The 20,383-nt window shown below is 41.1% G+C and overlaps 1 protein-coding gene across 1 annotated transcript; it reads left to right on the top strand.

Annotated features, from left to right (window-relative positions):
- Positions 1–1,342: 1,342 nt before the first annotated feature.
- Positions 1,343–3,698, top strand: TMSB4X (thymosin beta 4 X-linked). Its single transcript, XM_090063670.1, has 3 exons — positions 1,343–1,496; positions 2,796–2,910; positions 3,241–3,698. The coding sequence occupies exons 2-3, from the start codon at positions 2,811–2,813 to the stop codon at positions 3,273–3,275; spliced, it is 135 nt and encodes a 44-aa protein (XP_089919796.1). The 5' UTR covers positions 1,343–1,496; positions 2,796–2,810; the 3' UTR covers positions 3,276–3,698.
- Positions 3,699–20,383: the final 16,685 nt, after the last annotated feature.

Here is a 20,383-nt window from a genome sequence, read left to right as displayed (position 1 = left end):
TCCCATCTATCGCTTCTGGTTCCTTAACCAAAATTTTGCTCATTCATCTAACCTGTAATATTGTCACAAAAGGATCATTTGCTCTTTTGGATCAGCTGCTGGCTGTGTTGTGGAGATCTTGAAATATAGAGCAGGCAGGCAGGTCCCAGGCCGTGCTTGGTGGAGGCCTAGTATTGTGCAATTCCTGTGTCCCTTGTCACATCTGCCCTCCAACCACAATGAATCAGAGGCACACAGGAGATGTGTGGTTTGTGATAACCCAGCTGTAGTGAATAGAGCTATGGGTGGAGAGGGGCAAGGCCAGATCTCATTACAGCTATTGTCTCCTGAACCTGCAAGAAAGCATGGCCTCTATGGTTTCTTTCTTACTGTTGCAGCACAATTGCAGCAGGGGGCCAGTTTCTGGAGTTGCCTGTCAGCGAGAACTGGAGGTTGTTTTTTAAATTTAAATAAAGAAATCGAAGTAACGTGATTACTAAGAAGATATTTCTCAACCAAATAAAATCCACAAAAACTGTGAACAAAAATATAACAGTACTTTTGGAAAAGCAGCACAAGATGGTCACCATGACATGGCCATTATCACTGAGCAGCATCTCAGCAGCAGTTATATGTATGCACAGGATATATCATACATCATTCATCCCATTTACATACACATACATATATACAGCAAGGAAATCAATAAAATGAGGACAAACAGCAAATACAGATGTAAGCACTTTGTAACAATATGCCATTCATTTTTAAGTCGAACTTCTCATTGAGTTTAATGAAGTTGTCTCCTTAATAAGAATGGCATCTTTGGACGGTAGTTCTTGTCTGTTAAAATGCCAACCCTCTCATCAAGGTGATTTTAAAATGAGATTTATTTTCTTTCCTATGACTGGGAATTGAGTGGCTAGATGTAATAGTCTGATATCAGTGTGCCTCAAAGCTAAGGGAATTGAGAGCGCGATAACAACAGCAAATCGAAATACACAGGCATCCTTCTTTATACACAGCATCCTTCTTTATGGACATGAAAAATGAGTGACTGAGTGACACCAATTTGATTTTTTCCCCCATCAGTGTATTGGGGTCCAACAGCATTTTACTGTCTCTCTGCCTACAATGCCAGTTTTCTTCTACGGGAATGCATGTCCTGCCTATGGTGCTACAGGCCTTTTCTCCTGATTTCAAGGATGGTGTACAAAGAGCCCTTTTCACAACCATTTTCAAAGATAGCGGTCCGCAAAAATAATGCTGTATGGAGAGGATTTTGTTGCTGGGTTTGGCTTTTTTAGCGGGGTGGGTTTTGGGTTTTTTTACAATTTTTTTAAGAAAAAAAGGGAAGCAAAGGGGAACAGCAGTGAAATAGTTAATAGTGCTGGGATGACCTCACTCCTAATTTGCATAGATAGACTATAACTGCTCATGCAGAGACAGCCCTTTTATACTGGAGTGCAGAGGAGCAGCTGCGAAGACCAGAGTTACTTCTGTGCAGAGCATCACTGGTGAGGATACAATTTATATTTCAACTGTGGTGGTTTATCCCCCCTCCTCCCCTTTCCCCTTTTAAAGCATGCAGTTCTCCATACCTCATCCATTGAGTGTGGATTTTAAAATGAATCCTTCTTGGACAGTATCCTCATTGTTAACTAAATTTCAGGATGGGATATTCCTGTGACTTTAGAAAGCATCCAACAGTTTTTAATTGTAAGGAAGCGCTTAAAAAATGTTAGCATTTGGAAAGTTGGGAAGACTGAACAAAATGTTACCTGTAAAAAGAGGCTGATTAAAAGATGGGAGTAGCCAGCCTGGTTCCTTTGTTCTTGGTTGATAAAAATCCTGGGCTTTGATGATTTTTTTTTCCACTCTATGCTATTTCAATATGCTAGTATCTCTGAGACAACAATTGGAGGTGTTCATTGTTCTGCACACTGCTACTTGCCTGCTTTTTAGAGTGGAATTTACTACAAGCAGATGTGTGCTAAAATCTCAACCCTGCAATAAAGCAGGGGGGATGGACTGTATTGTTGAAAGGTGCAGATGCTGCAAGGGGGCTGGTGGCTGTATGGCTCTTCAGGCACCAAGAGGAGCTTTGTTTCAAGCGGAGCAGCCCTGAATCTCTGACTGCAGTGCTGGGAAGGAGAAAGTGAGGCAGCAAACAGGCAGCAAAAAGGGCGGTGGTTTGAGGCTCCTCAGACTGCAGCTGCATTTCTTTGTGAGATAAGAAGAATGCAGGACTTCATCCAAATGTGCTAGGCAAGGAAAGAGCAGACAGACCCCAAGATGAAGAATGTGATTAACAGACCCTACTTGCATGCCGTATGCACGGTTTCTTATTTTTAATGTAGATTTAAAAAAAATAAAATAAAAATAAGGGTCTGATTTGAAGATAACAGCCCCTTCCAGGCGCCATCCTCCCTATTGTTCTTTTCAGAGCAGCGTGCAGGGTTTCACAAGGCACAATTGTTTTAAGGATGGATTAAATCCGTACTCAAAGAAAACTGATTTGGATGATAAAGCATTTTGATTTCCTTCAGTTAAAAAAAAAAAAAAGATTATTTAAGCAGTCTTGACTATATTTAGTCATTTGCATTCCACCACAAAGTTTATTACACAATATGTTTGATATAATTTAGTATATTAATATGCCAGTATCTTCCACCCCCTGCTCCCTCTCAAAATGGTTATTACATAGGACTTGAAGAAAGAGAAGGGGGTGGGGTTGCTGGCATGAGAGCGCGTAACTGCATTTCTGAAGAAAAAAGGGCGGTGGAGTTCTAACTCTCCTTTCTTTGTATGCACAGCTTGGATCTGCAAAAATGTCTGACAAACCAGACATGGCTGAAATTGAGAAATTTGATAAGTCCAAGTTGAAGAAGACAGAGACGCAAGAGAAAAATCCACTGCCTTCAAAAGAAAGTAAGTTTTATATCTTGCACAATAGGAAGGGGAGGAGGCAGGAGACAAAGAGGGGAGGGAGACCTGAAATATTATCGAGACATGAATTGTAATATGCAGTGTGTGTGACTCAAATAGGTTCTAATAGATCTATAACAAAAGATGTATTACAGATATACTATAATTAACACGTAGTACCATTTACAATTAAAAATGTGTTGCTAATTTTCTCCATTTTCAACTTAACCATGTAAAACCAAACACGCTTAAACAAATGTTTAGCATTTTGTAGTATTTTGATCTTTATTTTCTTTTTTTTATTTTCTTTTTCTCTTTTCTTTCTTTCTTTAGCAATTGAACAGGAGAAGCAAGCGGGTGAATCGTAATGAAACCTGCCTTTCCAAATGATGCACTGTACATTCCACAAGCCTTGCCTTCTTATTTTTCTTCTTTTAGCTGTTTTAACTTTGTAAGATGCAAAGCGGTTGGATAAAGTTTAAATGACTGTACTGCCCCTTTCACATCAAAAGAATAGAAAGAACTACTGACACTGAATGAAGGCGCTGCCTTTCCATCTGCCTGTCTGGCTTTGGTCCTGGTGGCATGAAAGAGCTTGCATGTTGATGAAGAAGAACTTGGGTGGGACTACAGTAAACTAGTAACACACAGAATAAATGCAAAGCTGTACCAAGGTCCTGCGAGCTGTAAAATGCAGTTAATCGAGTGCCATTTTTTTTTTTGTTCAAATGATTTTAATTATTGGAATGCACAATTTTTTTAATATGCAAAATAAAATGTTTTAAAACCTGGATGGTATTGATGTGCTGTCTTTTGGAGAATATCACAGAATGAAAGAAGCGTAAGTGCCGAAAGCTAGGATACGTGATGCCAGGAAACCATTGGAGATTATTAAAATCAATGTTTTGGGGTCTTGATATGTTCTTGCAAGTCCTACAACACTTAGACTAGATTAGGTGTAATTCATATAAATTTGAATCGGAGATAATTTTGTTTAAAATGTCATTGAACAAAAAAAATTAGTCGGGTTCCTTTTTTAATATATTAATTATAATGTTTTGTATTTAACACAAGGTTTTTGCAGTAAACCTTTCTGTATCTCCGCCCTTATATTAATACAGTCAATCTGTTCCTTTCAGCACACCAAACTTTAAATTTATTAGAATAAATATGTGAAAACTTACAGGATTCAGGGTATCTACATCTTTAACCTACTGTTGAACACAAAGCATATGTGTTCTAAAATTCATCATGATGGCTTAACAAAGGATGTTTTGTGCAAATGAACTCATCAATACTAAATATGTTTTGAATATTTTCCGAGCTCAGATTTTATGATCACCATGTTTGATCTTCTGTAGCATCTTCTTAAATACAACAAACATTTCTAACAGTAAAACTAACAAATACAAGTTATCTTATGTGAAATGGGCTCACCCGTATTCATTTACAAAATAACTCCTGGTTGAAACAACCTTGTAAACCACCATAGGGTTATATACCTCATTTGATTTGCGAATTTCAAATTCTGTAAATATCTATTAGCTTTGTTCATGTCTGAAGCTGGTCCCTGGTTACTCTCCCTGCTCCTCCCCTTCCTCCACCCCCACAGTCTTTTCAATTATAGATCCCCATAGTTAGCGAGTTTTGCCTATGACTTCAGTTGAGTGAGAATTTCACCCACTTTCTTCAGCTTTCAGTGGGGAAGCACTAAACAACCTGAGACTGGGCTTTCCAATAGGCCTTGTGTGGGTGAGGGAGGGCAGGGAAGGAAAGGGGGTAATATGTGTGAGCTACAGTTCTCGGCACGTGTGCTATGTTGAGAGCTTTGATCCTGCATCTGCTTCCATGCAAGATCAACTACACCCATGAATGCCTGTGAGCCGCTCCCATGCAGTAAAGCTCATCCCTTGGAGTAACTCCATTAAGTCACCAGGGCTTTTGCTTGAGTAAGGACTTTGTCTCACTGAGATGTTCAGTTTTTAAGCCCCAAATGGTGCTGGCACCTCATAGGAGCACACTGCAGGCTTTTAGAGTCAAATTAAGAACCTACGCCAGAGAGACAGCAGACCTTGGTTACTCAGGCTTACTGCTTGGTGTGAGCAGTGAAAGACAAGGACCTCACTTCTTCCAGTAACTCACCCTCCGCCTTGATCTGAGGTCAAGAAAAATGAAGGGCAGTCAGGGCCTTGATCAATAAAGATATATGATCTGGGACTTTGGGGAAATTTTGCTGTAATCCACTGAAAAATTTCTGCTAGCACAAAGACTGCATAATTCCACATATTTAGGTGAGTATAATAGGAAGTAAAAGCCAGGCACCCTGAACATTTAGATTTTTAGACTTTCGTTTTTTTCCTCACACATAGTAGAAAAGGCACAGGAAGCCATGTAGTTGAGTTTCTGTAAAATCAATTAGTCAGTCTCCTCAGCTACAATCTACAGATCTTAATCAGGGAGGAGCACAGGATGTAGCATATGACTAAATTCAGAAGTGCTACCGTCTACCTTATATGTATGCAAGTCATGGTCAGTGGAAAGATAGGCAAGCATCTGGTTGCAGTGTTTAATTTCTGCAAAGGAAACTAAAATGAATGTTCAAAGTAAAACATTATATGGAAGTCCATAGAGTTGTGCTGCCTTTCACTAGTTGAAGCTTTTCCCGCTGATAAAATAGTAGCATGACAGTCACCAGTATCTAATAATTGTACAGCTCATAAAATACATTAGATTGATGCTTCATGATCTTGATCTGTATATGTATAATTTCAGCCCTGATTAATTATATATATACATTTCAAGGTTTTGTGTGTGTGTGTGTGTGTGTGCGCGCACATGCATGTGCATGCATGCATGTGTGTGAGTGTATGTACAACCGTATAAGATGAAAATGTAGCTTTTGACTATTAGGTCACCAGTCCAAATCTACCAGAAGCTAAATAAAAATGGCCAAAGAACGTTACCATCTGCTACACATTTGGTGGCCAATAGCACAATACAAGTTGTTGAGTTTCAGCCCAGTTTTCACTGGGCATAGGTTATCATGTCACAAATGAAGTGAATGACTCCTACTGTCCAACTGTAAGCATCCTCAGTCCAGGGGCCAAGGGATGGATACACAGGATCATCAGGTCTTGTTTGGTCAGAGTTGAAGAAAACAAGCTCCTATTTTCCCTGTTTTACATTTTGTCTGGCTAGTTACATCTGGGCAATGTGGATGCAAAATCTTGCCTCACTGTGAGAAAAGAGAATTTGAATATACTTCCATTTTACATCCATTTTGCACCGTTGCAAAGGGCAAAGCGTGAGGTGCAAAGGAGAAGAGAATCAGATGATTATTGTTATGCTCCTGACTGTAACTGGTCTGTCCCTTTACTGTGGATTACACAGAGGAGTTTTCCTTTCAGGGCTGTCAGTATAGCAACTTTCCCAGTGCTAAATTCACTTAAAAGTACAGGCAAAAGCCTTGGTTATGAAAAAGGGTCATTTGAAACAGAAAAGCACATATGGTTTTTGATCTCCCACGCTGTGCAGGCACATTATCGCAGCCTCCTCAGAGACAGCCTTTATGTCTAGATGTGCTGTCTCCCCAACCCCCACCAAAAATGCAGCTCAGCTTCAGACATCTGCCTCAGGTTATGAAATCTTTAGCTGGGTCTTTAACTTCTGAACCAAATAGTGCATTCTTTTAATATTTTAACCATGATTTTTTTTAAATTCCATACAAGCTGCAAGCTATTTCTATATATTTATATAGGTTGCAAAAAACATGTTACCAATATCCAAAATGGCCCATTTTGGTACAAGTATTTTAAGGGCGGGGAAGAGCATTAATGCATTTAACTTCAAGGCTATTTTTGTGCAATGCTGAATGTGTGATAAGACACCACTTCCTCTAGTAACCTTTACTTCCCTAGTAACAGTGTAAAAATGAAAACTAAAGACCAGCTTCTACTTTTTAGTTTAGTATGTGGCTACTGAACTCAGAGCCACCGAACAAAACAATTTAAACAGGGAAAAAGAATATGTACCTGTACAAACAGCATATGAAATGTAATATGTAGAGCAACAGAAGTGTTAAACCAGATAGAGGGATATGGAAAACTGAATCTATGTGTGCTAATTCCACAGCTATTTAGTTTGATGCAATTAGAAATATAGCTGAGGCATATTTGTTTATTCACATTAGTAGGAATATGCAATGCAACCTTAGAAGTTTGTGACAGAGACTTGGATGATCTGTTCCCAGTGACAGAATTTGATGTGCCTTTTTATGCATTTTGCACTGCTACAGAAGAAGGAACTGAATTGTAAATAAAACTTGCTATTTTGTTAATTTCTATCAAGGTGGCTTTACACATCATTCCTATGTTATTCATGCACTGTTTGACAGCTTAATTTGCCACTCTCCCTGTGATGTGATGAGTTCAAGAAAACACTGTTGTTCACCATTCACCTATTTTAAAACTGTAGTGTGTAACAGGAAGATACCATATTCCTTCTTGCTTTGAGTGAAGGATATCCAAACGAACGTCCTGATTTCAATGCTGATCTCTCAGTTAGGATTCAGATCCCCAAATATCATTTTTTAACATAAGATATAGTTTGTATTTGCTGCCTTGTTTTCTGAATCTTCAGTATACTCCTGGGTCACATTTTCAAGTTTGTTGCCTACATGTTGGGGGCTAAAATGACTTAAAAAATGAAGGCTGAAATTCTCATGCAAGTCAATATCTCCTAAGGCTGGGACTTTAAAGAAAATGCCAAATATTTCTAGACAAATGATAAAAACACAAGAGCCGGTAACTGAAGTTCAGTCACTCTGATTTACAGCACAAGTAAGATGCAACTCAAAAATCATTTGCAAATACTTTAACAAACAAAAGCATCAAGACAGATTTACTGTTGCTTGTAAATGTCACCCGTGTTTGGCTAGTCACCTCATATTCATGATAATTCATTCAAGAACTGTATTCATCCAATGAATTTTATTTATTACTCAACATTCTGCTGTTCAAGAAGTTCCTTTCCTGCAAATTAGGAACAGAAGTGAGATAATGTAATTTTGCAGATCCATCACACACCATGAAAAGCAAATGGCTGACATGGATGATTTGACATTTTTTGCATAACACTTAGAAATATCAAATACACCTGTAGAAAGTAAAATCAGGCTGCAAAGTATTTGACCATGAAAAAAAGAGCAAGCGGGAGCAAAATTTGCATGTGATGTATTATTTGCAATAAATAATTCAGCCAATCCCAATTTCCTCTAGTGGCGTGAATCTACAGTAGCAACATCCAGGTGTCTAAAATAAGAAAAATGAGCTGCTTGCAAATGTCAGAGCTAAATTTATATGGCTAAATCCTGGGTTCACCAAACCTAATTGCAAAAATCCTAAATTAATTTCAACAGGTTCAGGATCCACCATAGCAATGAGGTCTATTTCAAATTCTTCTTAACAAATACGTATATGAATTTGGATGATGGATATTTTTTATACCACTCTGGGCTGCAAAACTGGACACAAGGCATCAGGGTCAGAGTTCTAGAGATGTAAATCTTGCCACACTGCAACTGTTTCTCAGCACCCTTTTACTTAGGATCACTCAACAGTTGCCTTCTTTCTAAGATCCCATTCAAAGGACAACTTGGGCAGCTACAGCAGGAAGTGTGGATGTGTGTCCAATGGATGTGTGTCTTTCTTTCCGCTTATGGTAGGAAACCCCTTTATCCTAATAATGACAAACTAGGCTGGGAATTTCTAAAGATCACAGCATAAATGTAGAACACAATGTGTTAAAAATCATATTTTCTTTCTTTCCTGAGTTACATAAAATAGCAAACAGTTTATTTCCTCTGCCAGTGTTTATTCACTGCATGGGGTACATCTGTATTATCTGTATGAGAGAGGAAGGGTGTCTGTAATATTTCGAAACAGCAAAATATTGCTTCAAAGCAACCGTTGGCACCAGGATGCATTTTCAAGTAACACCAGCTATACACAAATATATTTGGAATGACAACAATCATGTGGCAAACTGTGGGACCACATGGCAATCTAAAAAGTCATGTGCTAAATTAATCTATTATGCCTGTTGGCTCCCTTCACCTTGCTTTGCGAAGTTACCCTTCTGATGTAATAAAATAAAGCTGCCAGGGTAATGTTTTTCTTCCTTTCTCCAAATGTGGAATTTCCTTTCAAAATTACCCTGGCCCAAGAGCCCATGTGAGTGACAGTCAGTATTATTACCTAAGTGACAGGGTGAAGGGGAGAATTGTGACCCTGTGAAGACAGAAATGAGAACTTCACATGACTGGAAATGGATGGTTCTGAATCAGATTCTGGACCTTTTTTTAGAAGCCTTTTTTTTTAGAAGTGTTTATGACCCCATCTAAGCCCACCACCATTAGAATCACAGAAAATGAAGGCATAGTGAAATGAAGGTGGTGAAAGAGAAAGGAATGGTTTCAATTCTCTTTGTGAAAATCCACTAAATCATGGCTCTCCAACTGGTGGGAAGGAGTTGATTTGTGGGCCTCCAGGCTCCCACCTGGCTGCTACAGCCCAATTGCTCGAGCTGCAGGAGCAGCTGGGGTCCTCAGGCTCCCCATCCCTCCTCTGGCTTCTGCTTTGTGCCCTGCCTTCCCTCAAGAGGGTGGTGCTGCATGGCACGGCTCATCCCAGGATGCCAGCAAGGCCCACAGCTGGGGAGCATTGGCAGCAAGGGCTAGGGAGCTGGGGTGAGAGCTGAGGCACCAACAGGTGCTCCTGTAGCTAGAGCTGGAGTGGCCCACCTAGGGTATGACATCTTCATGGAAGTCCTGAGGAAATGTCTCTGGAACCGCCTTAATTAATACTTATTAAATGTATTATGGTAGCACCTTAGCATCCCTTTGTCATGGGTCCCCTATTTTAGAAAGCAGTCTGCAAATAAGTAACAGTAGGAAGTCCCTGCCTGCAGGTATATAGTGTAAACTCTAAACCTCTTTTGTTTGTACAATGCTGGGGCTTCTGTACATCGGTTAGAACCGGCTGAAGGCTATTTGTCTTGTCCCAACTGCCTTGGAATAGCAAAATTGTTAGACATGATGTTTAGATGATTATATAAAAAATAATACAAATATCACATTGTTTGGCCAATTATAACCTTGATTACTGCCATTTATGTGCTTGCGAATATGCATGCATTGCACCCTTCATTGACTAAAAGCATCCCCATAGCCAAGAAGGGTTTTGTTACTGAAACTGAAATGTGTACCCTTACGGTTGCAGTTTATCCACAAGGAAAAGAAGATCCAAGCTGGTGGTTTTGAGAGGTTTAACCTAAAAATGTGTAAGTCACTAATTATACCAAACGTCTTTGAAGCCAAAGTGTTAAGAAGACAATAAAGAAGAATGAATCGGCATTGGGCTACCTTCACCAAAGTGAAACCTGGGCAAGGTCTGTGCCCCGAGAAAGGGGTTCTTGGTCTCTGCCAGGGCCTAGTCAAAGCCATCAAGGCTTGTTTAGTCTTAGGAGCTGCCATTTTGAAACATTGTCAAGAGGAGAAAGGGACAACTGATTCATAGCGTCACACAGGAGCACATGCCAGCCAAAATGCAGTTGTGCAGCTTCCCACTGAAAACACTCAATCAGGACTGAGCATATGTGGGCTCTCCTTTCACATTTTTATTCCTCTTTCCTGGCAGCTCTCTTTATGGCTGGTAAGTAAGTGACTCTTCAATACAGCCAAATTTAGGCTTGTTATATAGAGTCCCAGAAGTGCCAACAACTTGTTGTGCCATGTTGTATGTGTTACAGTCTGCAGGCTTCCTGAATGCTCCTCTAAAAAGCTCCAGTTTGTTTTATTCTTTCTGTGGTGCCTTTTAGGAATGTCTGCCCCCAGATCAGTCTCCTGATCTTTTTTCTCACCTGCTTTCAGAGCAGCAGATGGTACTGGCATTTTACTGGCTTCCTGATGGCCAGGAGAGACTCAGAGGGCAAATTCCTTACATGGTTTCTTTTGAATAACAGAACAATAGAAAACAAGAGTGGAGGGGGACAACATTAGTTGAAGCAAAAGAGAGGGACTCAAACAAGGTAGCCTTTTCCTTGTTATTTATATTTATCCTTTCAGTCAGTACTCCAGATCCAGTTTAGAAAATGGCTAGAAAAAACATCCTTAAAAAAAGAATCAACTGCAAACTGCTACATGCACAGACTGTGTAGCTTATTCAAGGAGGATGCTAGGTGATGAACTTTGAAGTGGGGAATTTAAGCTACGTTTGTAAAATTATTGTACTTCCTGGCTGCTTGGCATCACCACAGAGATAGCAAAACAGCTATGCTCTCAGTTTAGCCAGGCATTTTCCATGGATTTATGGCTGCTTCATGATTCCCCAGAGATACTAAAGGCAACACTACAAGAAGTAACAATATGGGTATATGAACAAGTTTCTTCATAGTCAATGATCACGGAGCTTTACCGCATTGCATGTAACTGCCCATATCCATGCTCTTACTCCATGGAAAGTAAAAAATGCCGTGTGGTAACTTATGTGGTGGCTTAGCCCTCAGTGAAAGAAAGGTCCCTTATGGCGGTATAGCCTCTATTTACCACGGGTTCAGATCATGCACAGATACACTTATGGAATAGTTGGCACATGGTAAATCCCCACTTCTTTGTACCTCATGATAAATTGTTTATATGTTCATACCTTAAGGGAACTTTATAGGCTTCTGTGACATTGTACACTAGTTATACTGTAAAAAAGGATAAGGATAAGAAATAGCACAGATGGAAGGTTGAATTATTCACCCACCGTTCTGATACACTGGAGAGGGAGAGTTAGGTCCAGGACAACTTAGTCTGCATGGCTCATGACAATAAGGTGAAGCTTATTTGCACTGTGTAGAGAACTGAGCTCTTGAGAGATATTAGTGTGGCATAGGACTACAGGTGAAAAAAAAAGCACCCTTCAAGAAAAGAGGCAGCCCTTTGCACAATTCTAAGTGTACATATATGGCAGGCTGCTTCACCCATGCTTTGAGTGTTAAGATCATCTCTACAGCATGTGGGAAGTGCTGGTTCACTGAGAAATGAACATGTAGCTCTTATGGGCCTTGATGCCTTCATAGAGGTTAAAAGGAAAAGCAACAAGTCTGAGCCAAAGATCCTTTGAAAGGTCTTCATATTACTGAAGAAAGCTGTGCAATCATACAGTGTTATTACAATATGGTGTTAAAAAGTTATTTCAGACACTTCAGATAGGATTTTGTGAACTGATGATGCCCACAGAATTTGATTTTCAATAAAAAATATGCTGCAAATATATATTGCTATTTTGTCTGTGGTACCTATGCTGGAAAAAGAGAGACATTGTATTGAAATTTGGAATAATCCAGGCATTTTTTTGTATTTTTTTGGCAAACCTGGCTTCCTTAAGTTAAGATCCTGAATCCATGCTTAGGAACCCAGGTGAAGGTACAGGAGGTACATAGGTTGACAGATGTCTAACTCACAGTTATGCCTTTGAAAATTTCTACCTCTTGTTTTCAAAGATACTAATCGCTCATAATTTCCTTTCTCTTCACTAAATCTGAAAATCAGGCCATTTATATCAGTGCATCTGAAGATAAATTTAGGAGCCCAGACTATGGAAATTTTGTCCCAAATATTTAAATGGGATTTGATTGTGCCTCAAGAACAGGGGTCAGTTGTGCCAAGTTCTCATTAGAGCATTTGGATACCCACTATCTCTGGATATATTTATGTAAAAATTAAACTCTTGTGCATTCTTCTTTCTCCTCTCTTCACACTGCTTTTATTGTTACTTTTTTTTCCTTCTCTCTTCCAAACCTTCCCCTACCACTCCCCTCACTATACCTACTTCCTTCTCTCTGAATGCCATTTTCTTCTTTCGGTGATGCCCAGGTAACCTGTAGGACATCATCATGAAGCTTTCTTTTCCTCAGGTCTCACTCTTCATATCAGAAGACTGCTTGTGTGCCCCCTCTCCCATGAAGAAGTCTCTACCTTTGGTATTATTTTTAATCCACCATACAGTCTGGAAGTCTGCTGGGTTGTCTGTTTTCTCCAAATCTTAAGCTCGCAGCCATGGTATGATGCCAGTTTTTTTACAATGGGTTCCATCAAAAATCTGCCTCTGATAGCCGCATATGTAATATACCGTATGTATTAATACTCTATTTCTCCCCCTTTCCCTTCTTCACAGATAAGGAACATATTAGGATAACTGTTGACCCAGCAGAGAAAGCAAGGGAACATCAGCAGATGGACAGAATTAGGAATACAACAATGTGTTGATCAGGAAGCAGAAGGCACTTATCTAAACCGTCATATAATCTTGGTTCACAGTTTGACTCGGCTTTAGAACAGCGGGTTTTGTTTTCCCTTGAATGAGTTTGCTTATTTCTAGTGGCAATTAGCCAGCAATGAGACAGTTAAAAATGCAGCCAGTTACCCCTGGCAACATGCTACTGCTGTAAATCCTGCCCACCCATCTTCAGATTTACTGACATTTGAAACATCTAGGCCTCTTCTGTTAGATGAATCAGTGAAATAAAGTCTCTGCAGAGCTGCTTTCTCCACCTGCCATTCCTCAGGGGTACTCATACACCTGTGTATATAAAACATTTACATTATTAAGAAAAAGGGTCCCATTACAAATTATTGACCAGTGGATCTGAAAGAACAATATCACATATTAATGGTTACTTTCTAGTAGATTATTGATTCTTTTTAATTTATTTTAGGGTTGTGCTGGTGAGTTGTGGGCCAGGCCCAGACATTGAAGTCAGTTAGATTTGTATCACAAAAGTCCCATCACATTACCTAACAACCATAGTTATCAAATAGAGAGTGCAGGGACTACGGGATGAGAATTGGTCCATGTGCATGTACAGTAACACAAATATACATTGCAATCTGCAGACCAAGTTCAAAGGAAAGGTCTTTCCCATTGGAATCAATGAGTAGCAAGTGCTCAGTCTGACCACAGATTTGACCCACTGCAAAACTGGCCGGAGTTCCAGAATTTGGCCCCAATCTAAAAACATCTGCAATTTTCTTTTGAACTTTTCCCTGGAAAAGACAAGGTCCCCCTCTTCCCCCACATACAATCACATACTCCAAATTACATCACCCCCAATACTGCTTTATGCATGATGATAGTCCCATTATCTCCAACTGAGCTCTTCATGCAGGTCTGTGTAAGTTAGGGTGATAAAGCTGAGCCCCAAATAGTGAGGGACTAGGTTGTGAATAGAACTACATACACATGCAAAGGGAAGGATTAAGCCCCAGACAGGACCATGGGTTCTTTCTCCTACTTAGCTAAGTAGGTGAACAACAGGGGTGGATGGGACTTCACTTAAACATCAGCCATTGGTAATGAGCTAGCAAGGGTGCTGGGTTATTATAATAATGGAAATAATGGAAAGTAGAGGGAGGGAGACTGTCCCTTGGAGCCATGTGCCTGGGAAATGGTTCCCGTCAGGGTGAGGTATCGTGCACATCATCCTGTTCTCAGAGCTGTGCCTAGGGACAGAAACTGCATTGAAAGGAGGACAAGGAAATGAATGGGCCTCTAAATACTAAAGGATTAGACATCTTTCTTTAAAATTCATTTGTATTGATTTTCAGAGGGCAGTAATACAGTGTACAGCCACACTGTGTTATAGCCATCTTAATCACACAATTGTCTTCTGGCACGATGCTCTTTCTAAAATGCTATCCATGTTAAAAGGGAAAAAAAGAAGAAAGGAAAATCAGCAACTAGAAAGAATAACTAAATAAAAGGTTATCATTAACCTTTCTCACATGAAATGCCCCATTAGAAAGCAGGGCTATTTGTGTAAAATAGCTTGAGTAAGTATGACAGAGGTCTCTGCAGCTGCTTTATATGAGAAAGGTGTGCAGGGCTTTTCTTTCAGCAAGCTCTTCTTTGCTTGAGTGTATGAATATATTCTGTGATTGAGTCTGGTTCTTTGTTCCTCAGAAGGATGAATTATTTATAATCGGTTTCTGAATTTCAGTTATATGCACACTGACTTCCTTCATCAGGTTTAGTAAAATCCCAGAAATTGTTCCACACTTATGAAATTTCTTCCTGTGAGTGCTTCTTATACACTGTTCCTTTCACATTGACAGAATACGGATCTTCAGTCTAATAACAATGTCAACCAGGTGCCCTTCAGCCCGTGCATCACGGTTCTTCCTTTCTGTAAGTAACAAAGCCATCTTCACAAATTCACTATGCTAAATGCATATTTAATCAGTTACAGACCAGACCCTAGTCACAGGTTTGCTCTAAACGATACAATGTTTCTAAGGGTAAAGGGCAACCACTCAGGGCTTTTTGATCATGCAGACATTCTTCTACTACACGAAGGATGAGTAAAGGGCTCCATTGTAATTCTGCAGTAATGACTGGGGTATATATGGAGTAATGGGAGTGATTTAATGGAAGATGAAAGCTGATAACGTGCTAATTTGTGTCAAGTGCTCATGGCAATATTAAAAAAAATATTAGATACTTAACCAATGTGACACACAATTTTTAGATCTTAAATTATGGCGCCGTTTTATCTTAATAGGAAGTGAGAATCTGTTCAGTGCATGAGGTTTACATAAAGAATCCCATGGTCATTTTTAAACACAGGGGGGCTTAATACATGTGATGGTGAGCCATTTTAATTAGAGCGTCTGTCCAGGAACTGCTCTAATTAAAATGTGTCCTCCTACCCCTGGTACATGAATAAACAGCCTAAGTTGCCACCGTCCCTTACCTTCTGCCTGGTTATTTCAGACTAAAACTGATAATCACTTCTGTATTCAGAAACTCTTAGGAAATTTAAAGAGACATCAGGTGGTCTGTGGGTTCTGGGAGGGGAACCTCTTTACATGTTGGGCAGTGGAGTGCTGGGGGAGGGGAATAACTGGTTGGAAAAAAAAATAAAACATCAAAGAAAAGCTGTAGTCAAGAAACCTTAGAGTTTTCCTTCCCTTGTTTTAAGAGCTTGAGGGAAAGCTGCTCTAATCTCTGCAAAACCAGTAACTACTGGAGAAGCTGTTTCATTTCTAGCTCAAGCTTTGTCTGGAGCTAGACAACAGGCATGACTTGGTCACTAGCACACTTCAGGAAATATTTTTCGTTTCTACGGGGCACATCTACACAAGATGCCCACTGCACAGCATAAACCAAGTACTAAATGACTGCACAATAACTGGTCTTACTGCGCAGTAGTGTCTGGGCATGGTTGACACTTACTGCGCAGTACCTTGTTACTATACTACTGTGCAGTAGCATCATGTCATGGTGATGCTACTGCAGAGTTATAATGAACTACTGCACAGTAAGCGTCTCATCTAAATACACCCACTGTGTCCTGTTTTTAATTTCCTTGCCTTGCATACATTTATTCAAACCTGCACGATTTTGACAACCATTTATCGTTTATTAGCAAAGAAAGCTTTAGCCCAGTCGGTATCTTATGTATCTTTAGATGCTGTGTATTTTACTACCACTGAAATAATTTATATTGATACATGAGGAGTAACAGGGCTGGAAATTAGTAGTACTTTTTGTGGGGTAGCATAAAGGCTGTTATTTTGCAACCTCCACCCCATATTTTCTGCTCAATCCATTTTATTTCAACAAACATATTTTCCTTCAATAAAGCAGGTGATCAATGATGTATTTTAACACCTAAATATTTAATTACCTTTGGTGACCAAATGAATGGTAAATGAGTTGCATATGTTGTCAAGGCACATTTGTATTAGAAGGAGCATTTCAGATGTTGATCAATAGCATATCATTATGGTGCATGGTCTGGGTATTTTAGAGAAGCATTAGGAATTGTAGCATATAATAATATATCTTCCCCTTGTAATAGATTCCTATGACTTGTATTCTATGATATAAGCAGCTGCATATTAGCTAGGGCTTCCATCAACAAGGCAAATAAAGTTTGGGACAGGGAACATTCTTGTTGTTTTTATTTCATCCAATTAATTGTATTGATATTTTGTAAGGTGATCTTTTTTGGGCTGCCGTGTGGAATATGGCAGCCCAGTCTACTTCCGGTAGAACAATCTTAGTAAAAACCTTTATAAAGGGCATATACAAAACCTGATCTTCATTGATCGCCTACATACAAACCATAATTAATAATTTATAAAGTATGGCATTATTTTTTCCAGACTCAGTTATTTTGTCATACCCATTTAGTAATGATTAGTGGCTATAAATCTGCCTCCCAGTTGGAAGACTTGAACTTAGCACTGTGTGAGTTTCAAATAAATGTTACAGTTATATGAGCTTCTTGCAGTTAAGATCACACATCGCAAGAGAGGTGGCTAGCTGTATTATTCTGAAGCCAGGCAGAAGACAGGATGAGGTAGCATCTTAGTGAGTACCTGGTTCAGAGGTAGTCTCTAAGGAGATACCCCACATGGTGCTCTACGTGCATGACCCTCTGGAGGTGCTGGTGGGGTTTCACTCCCTGGGCTTCTCCCAGTGCATCAGGACCCACATCCCCATCACCTGCCTGGCCCACAGTGTCTGCCCCTACTACAGCTTGTGGGGCTTCCACTCCGTCATGCTCCATGTCATTGTCCGCAACCGTGGCACCTTCATGAACGTGATTGTTGGCTGGGCAGGCAGTGCCCCTGATGCCCACATCTTTTGCAACACTCTTCTGCAGCCCTGGAGGAGAGCAAATGCTTCTCGTTGTGGGTACTGGGCCTCCAGCTGGGCATGGTGGTGGTCCCGGCCCTCCCCATTTGGGACCACACCTACCCGCTCCTCCCCTGGCTCATGTGGCCCTACACAAGCCAGCTGGACCCTCCACCGGGCGCACTTCAACTGGTGCCTGGGCTGGACCCATGCCCTGGTGGAGTGCGCCTTCAGTCAGCTGAAGGGACACTGGTGTACCCTCACCACCTGCCTCAAGGTCACTGAGACCAACATCCCCCAGGTCCTTGTTGCAGACTGCATGCTTCATAACAACTGCAAGGCCTGGGGGCAGCTGTTTTGTGAGCCCTGGGTAGACAAGGTGCAGGAGGTAGAGGATGCCTGGCACTGGGGTACACTGCTGCTGGTCCAGCTGTAGACTCCAGCTGTGTCTTGGTGCCCCAGTGCTGCCCAATGCCTTGCCCAGCAGCACTGGGGCACCAGCTGTGGGCTCCCCCCCCACAGACCCCAGGTGAACTGCACACCCACCAGTGGGGTCTAGAGTATAGTGTGTGCAAGGCACTTGCCAATCACCTTCTCTTGCACTCTCCTCTGTAACCTGCCTGGGCAGCCTCCCATGGACCCTCACCCCACCACACACTCCCAGCACCATCCACACTGCAGACAGTTCTCCAAAAAAACAGTTTATTCCCTTCACAGAAGCAGAGAACCTCTTTCCCCGCCCTCCCCAAAAACAGAGCCTGTCCCCCATCTCTCTCTCCTTCTTTCTTTCCCTTCCCACCACAGGTCTTCCACCACCCATTCCACCCTCTACCAATAAAATACCCTCTTCTCCATGCAGACTATTGACATGGTTGTTTGCGTGCCCTCCTGGGGTGTGAGGCTGTGGAGTGGGAATGCCAAGGGGCAGAGCCCAGGGACAGGTGCCCTACACCCTGGCCTCTGGCCATTCTCCCATGGGTGCACACACCTGGTGGGACTCCACCCATGACTGGACCACGGGTATAGAGGGTATACCCTGTACAGGAGGGATCGTGTAGACAAAAGGGGTGGGGGTGTAGCTCTCTATGTGAAGGAAAGCTACATGTCCCTGCAAGCTGATGTTGGCGACCAGCATGGACAGCTAGAGACACTCTGGGTAAAAATTCGTGGGGAATACGGCACAGGGGACACAACGGTGGGAGTCTACTACAGACCTCCCACTCAAAGTCCCGAGCTTGACCAGGAGTTCGCCTGGGAACTGACTGAGGCCGCTTGCTCCAGGACCTTGGTTATCATGGGTGACTTCAATTACCCGGACATCTCCTGGGAAGATCACTCAGCAAAATCCGAGCTAACAGAGATTTATAAATTGATGGGCTCTTGCCATAAGGTCCCTTTATAAAGGCTGCCCTTCCCAGTTGCAGCTTTTGTCCCAACCAGGATGCCAGCAATCAGCATTCAGTAATCTCAGCCATTTCCATGTAACCGAAGTGTCCACTGAGTAACTTACTTGCCAAGAGGTATGAGAAGCAAAGATATAAGATGGCAGAATTCAGAAGTACAAGAGGCATGTATGATAAACACCAAACTGCACTTGCCATAAGGTGGGCAGATGGATTAGTTGTACCTTTGGTTCTCTCCATCTAAAAATTTATTTTTTCTGTTAAGTCACATCAGTGGCAACATTATTTTTGGACATGCATCACACAGTCCTTGACAAAACCATTGTATATTTAGCATAGCTGTTCTTAACGGCAGTACATAATAATATATTTAACATAGCTCTTGTCTGAGATACTTTCTCAGTTTAACAGTTATCACTTCTTAAAAGAGACTAGCAATTTTAGTTGTTACAGCTTGTGTGTGCAACACAGATGCTGTAGAGGTCCATGAATTTCTGCAGAGACTGAAACCTGCTCCTCCCTCCCCGCTAAAAATTCAGTCCAAGATTTCAAGTGGAGCCCCCAAAGAACAATCTATTTTTGAAATGTTAATATTTATCCACTCACTTAAGTCCATTTCATATTGACTATTGCCTATCTCTGTTCAGGAGCAAGTCTTTCCTTCCATAGGTGTAATATCTAGAGTCAATTGTTACAGAGTCTACAGAATATAACACATTTAGAGCTATACTGGAGAAAGGAGTCCTTAGATGGGTCCTTAAAGTTTCCCAGAAACAGCAAAGGGCTAGGTGCCTCAAAAGGACTTAGGCTGAATTGAGGAGCTCATATGGCAAAAAAATTAAAATAAATCCAGACTGACCCTACCCCAGCTGCAGCAATACTACTTAGGTAGACTCTTGCTTTTGTGCACATGCAGAAACTCTCCAGTTTGAGCAGGTAGGTGCCTCGCTTCTCTGCGAAGATCCAGTCAGAGCTGGGCTATGCCTAAGCTCTGCTAAATCCCCAATGCAGTCAGTGCTCACAGAGTACACGCATACTGAACTCCTACTGGATTCAGTACAAAGCCCAACACCATAATCATTTTAGTCCATAAATATAGCCTGTGGTGACCCCTACCCCTTTTGCCATAATTTTCCAGCTCAGGAAGGAGGAAACTTAGGTTCTTGGAATCAGAAGTAGAACAAGAAGCATAATCAGGTAACCTAATGATGAGTGCATTCAGTTGGGAGAGGTGAGTCTTGGGTTCTGGTCCCTGATACCAGAGCTGTTTATGCACTTTACCAAAAAACCAACCCCCCCAAAATCCAAAATAGTCCTGGCAGCAAGGACATCAGGAACCCTCCCTCCCTGGTGAGTGTCCTCTCTGATATATACTGTTATAATCCC

Source organism: Crocodylus siamensis, chromosome 1 (genome assembly GCF_052110815.1).
Source record: "Crocodylus siamensis isolate JL-2025a chromosome 1, ASM5211081v1, whole genome shotgun sequence".
Lineage (NCBI taxonomy): Eukaryota > Metazoa > Chordata > Crocodylia > Crocodylidae > Crocodylus > Crocodylus siamensis.
The sequence above is the reverse complement of the archived record's forward strand: the minus strand, read 5'-3'. Positions and strand labels throughout refer to the sequence as shown.

Excerpts from the sequence above, each read along its gene's own strand:
- TMSB4X (XM_090063670.1), top strand. The coding sequence starts at position 2,811 with ATGTCTGACAAACCAGACATGGCTGAAATTGAGAAATTTGATAAGTCC. Across the intron at positions 2,911-3,240 it reads TCCACTGCCTTCAAAAGAAA|CAATTGAACAGGAGAAGCAA; the intron begins GTAAGTTTTATA and ends TTCTTTCTTTAG.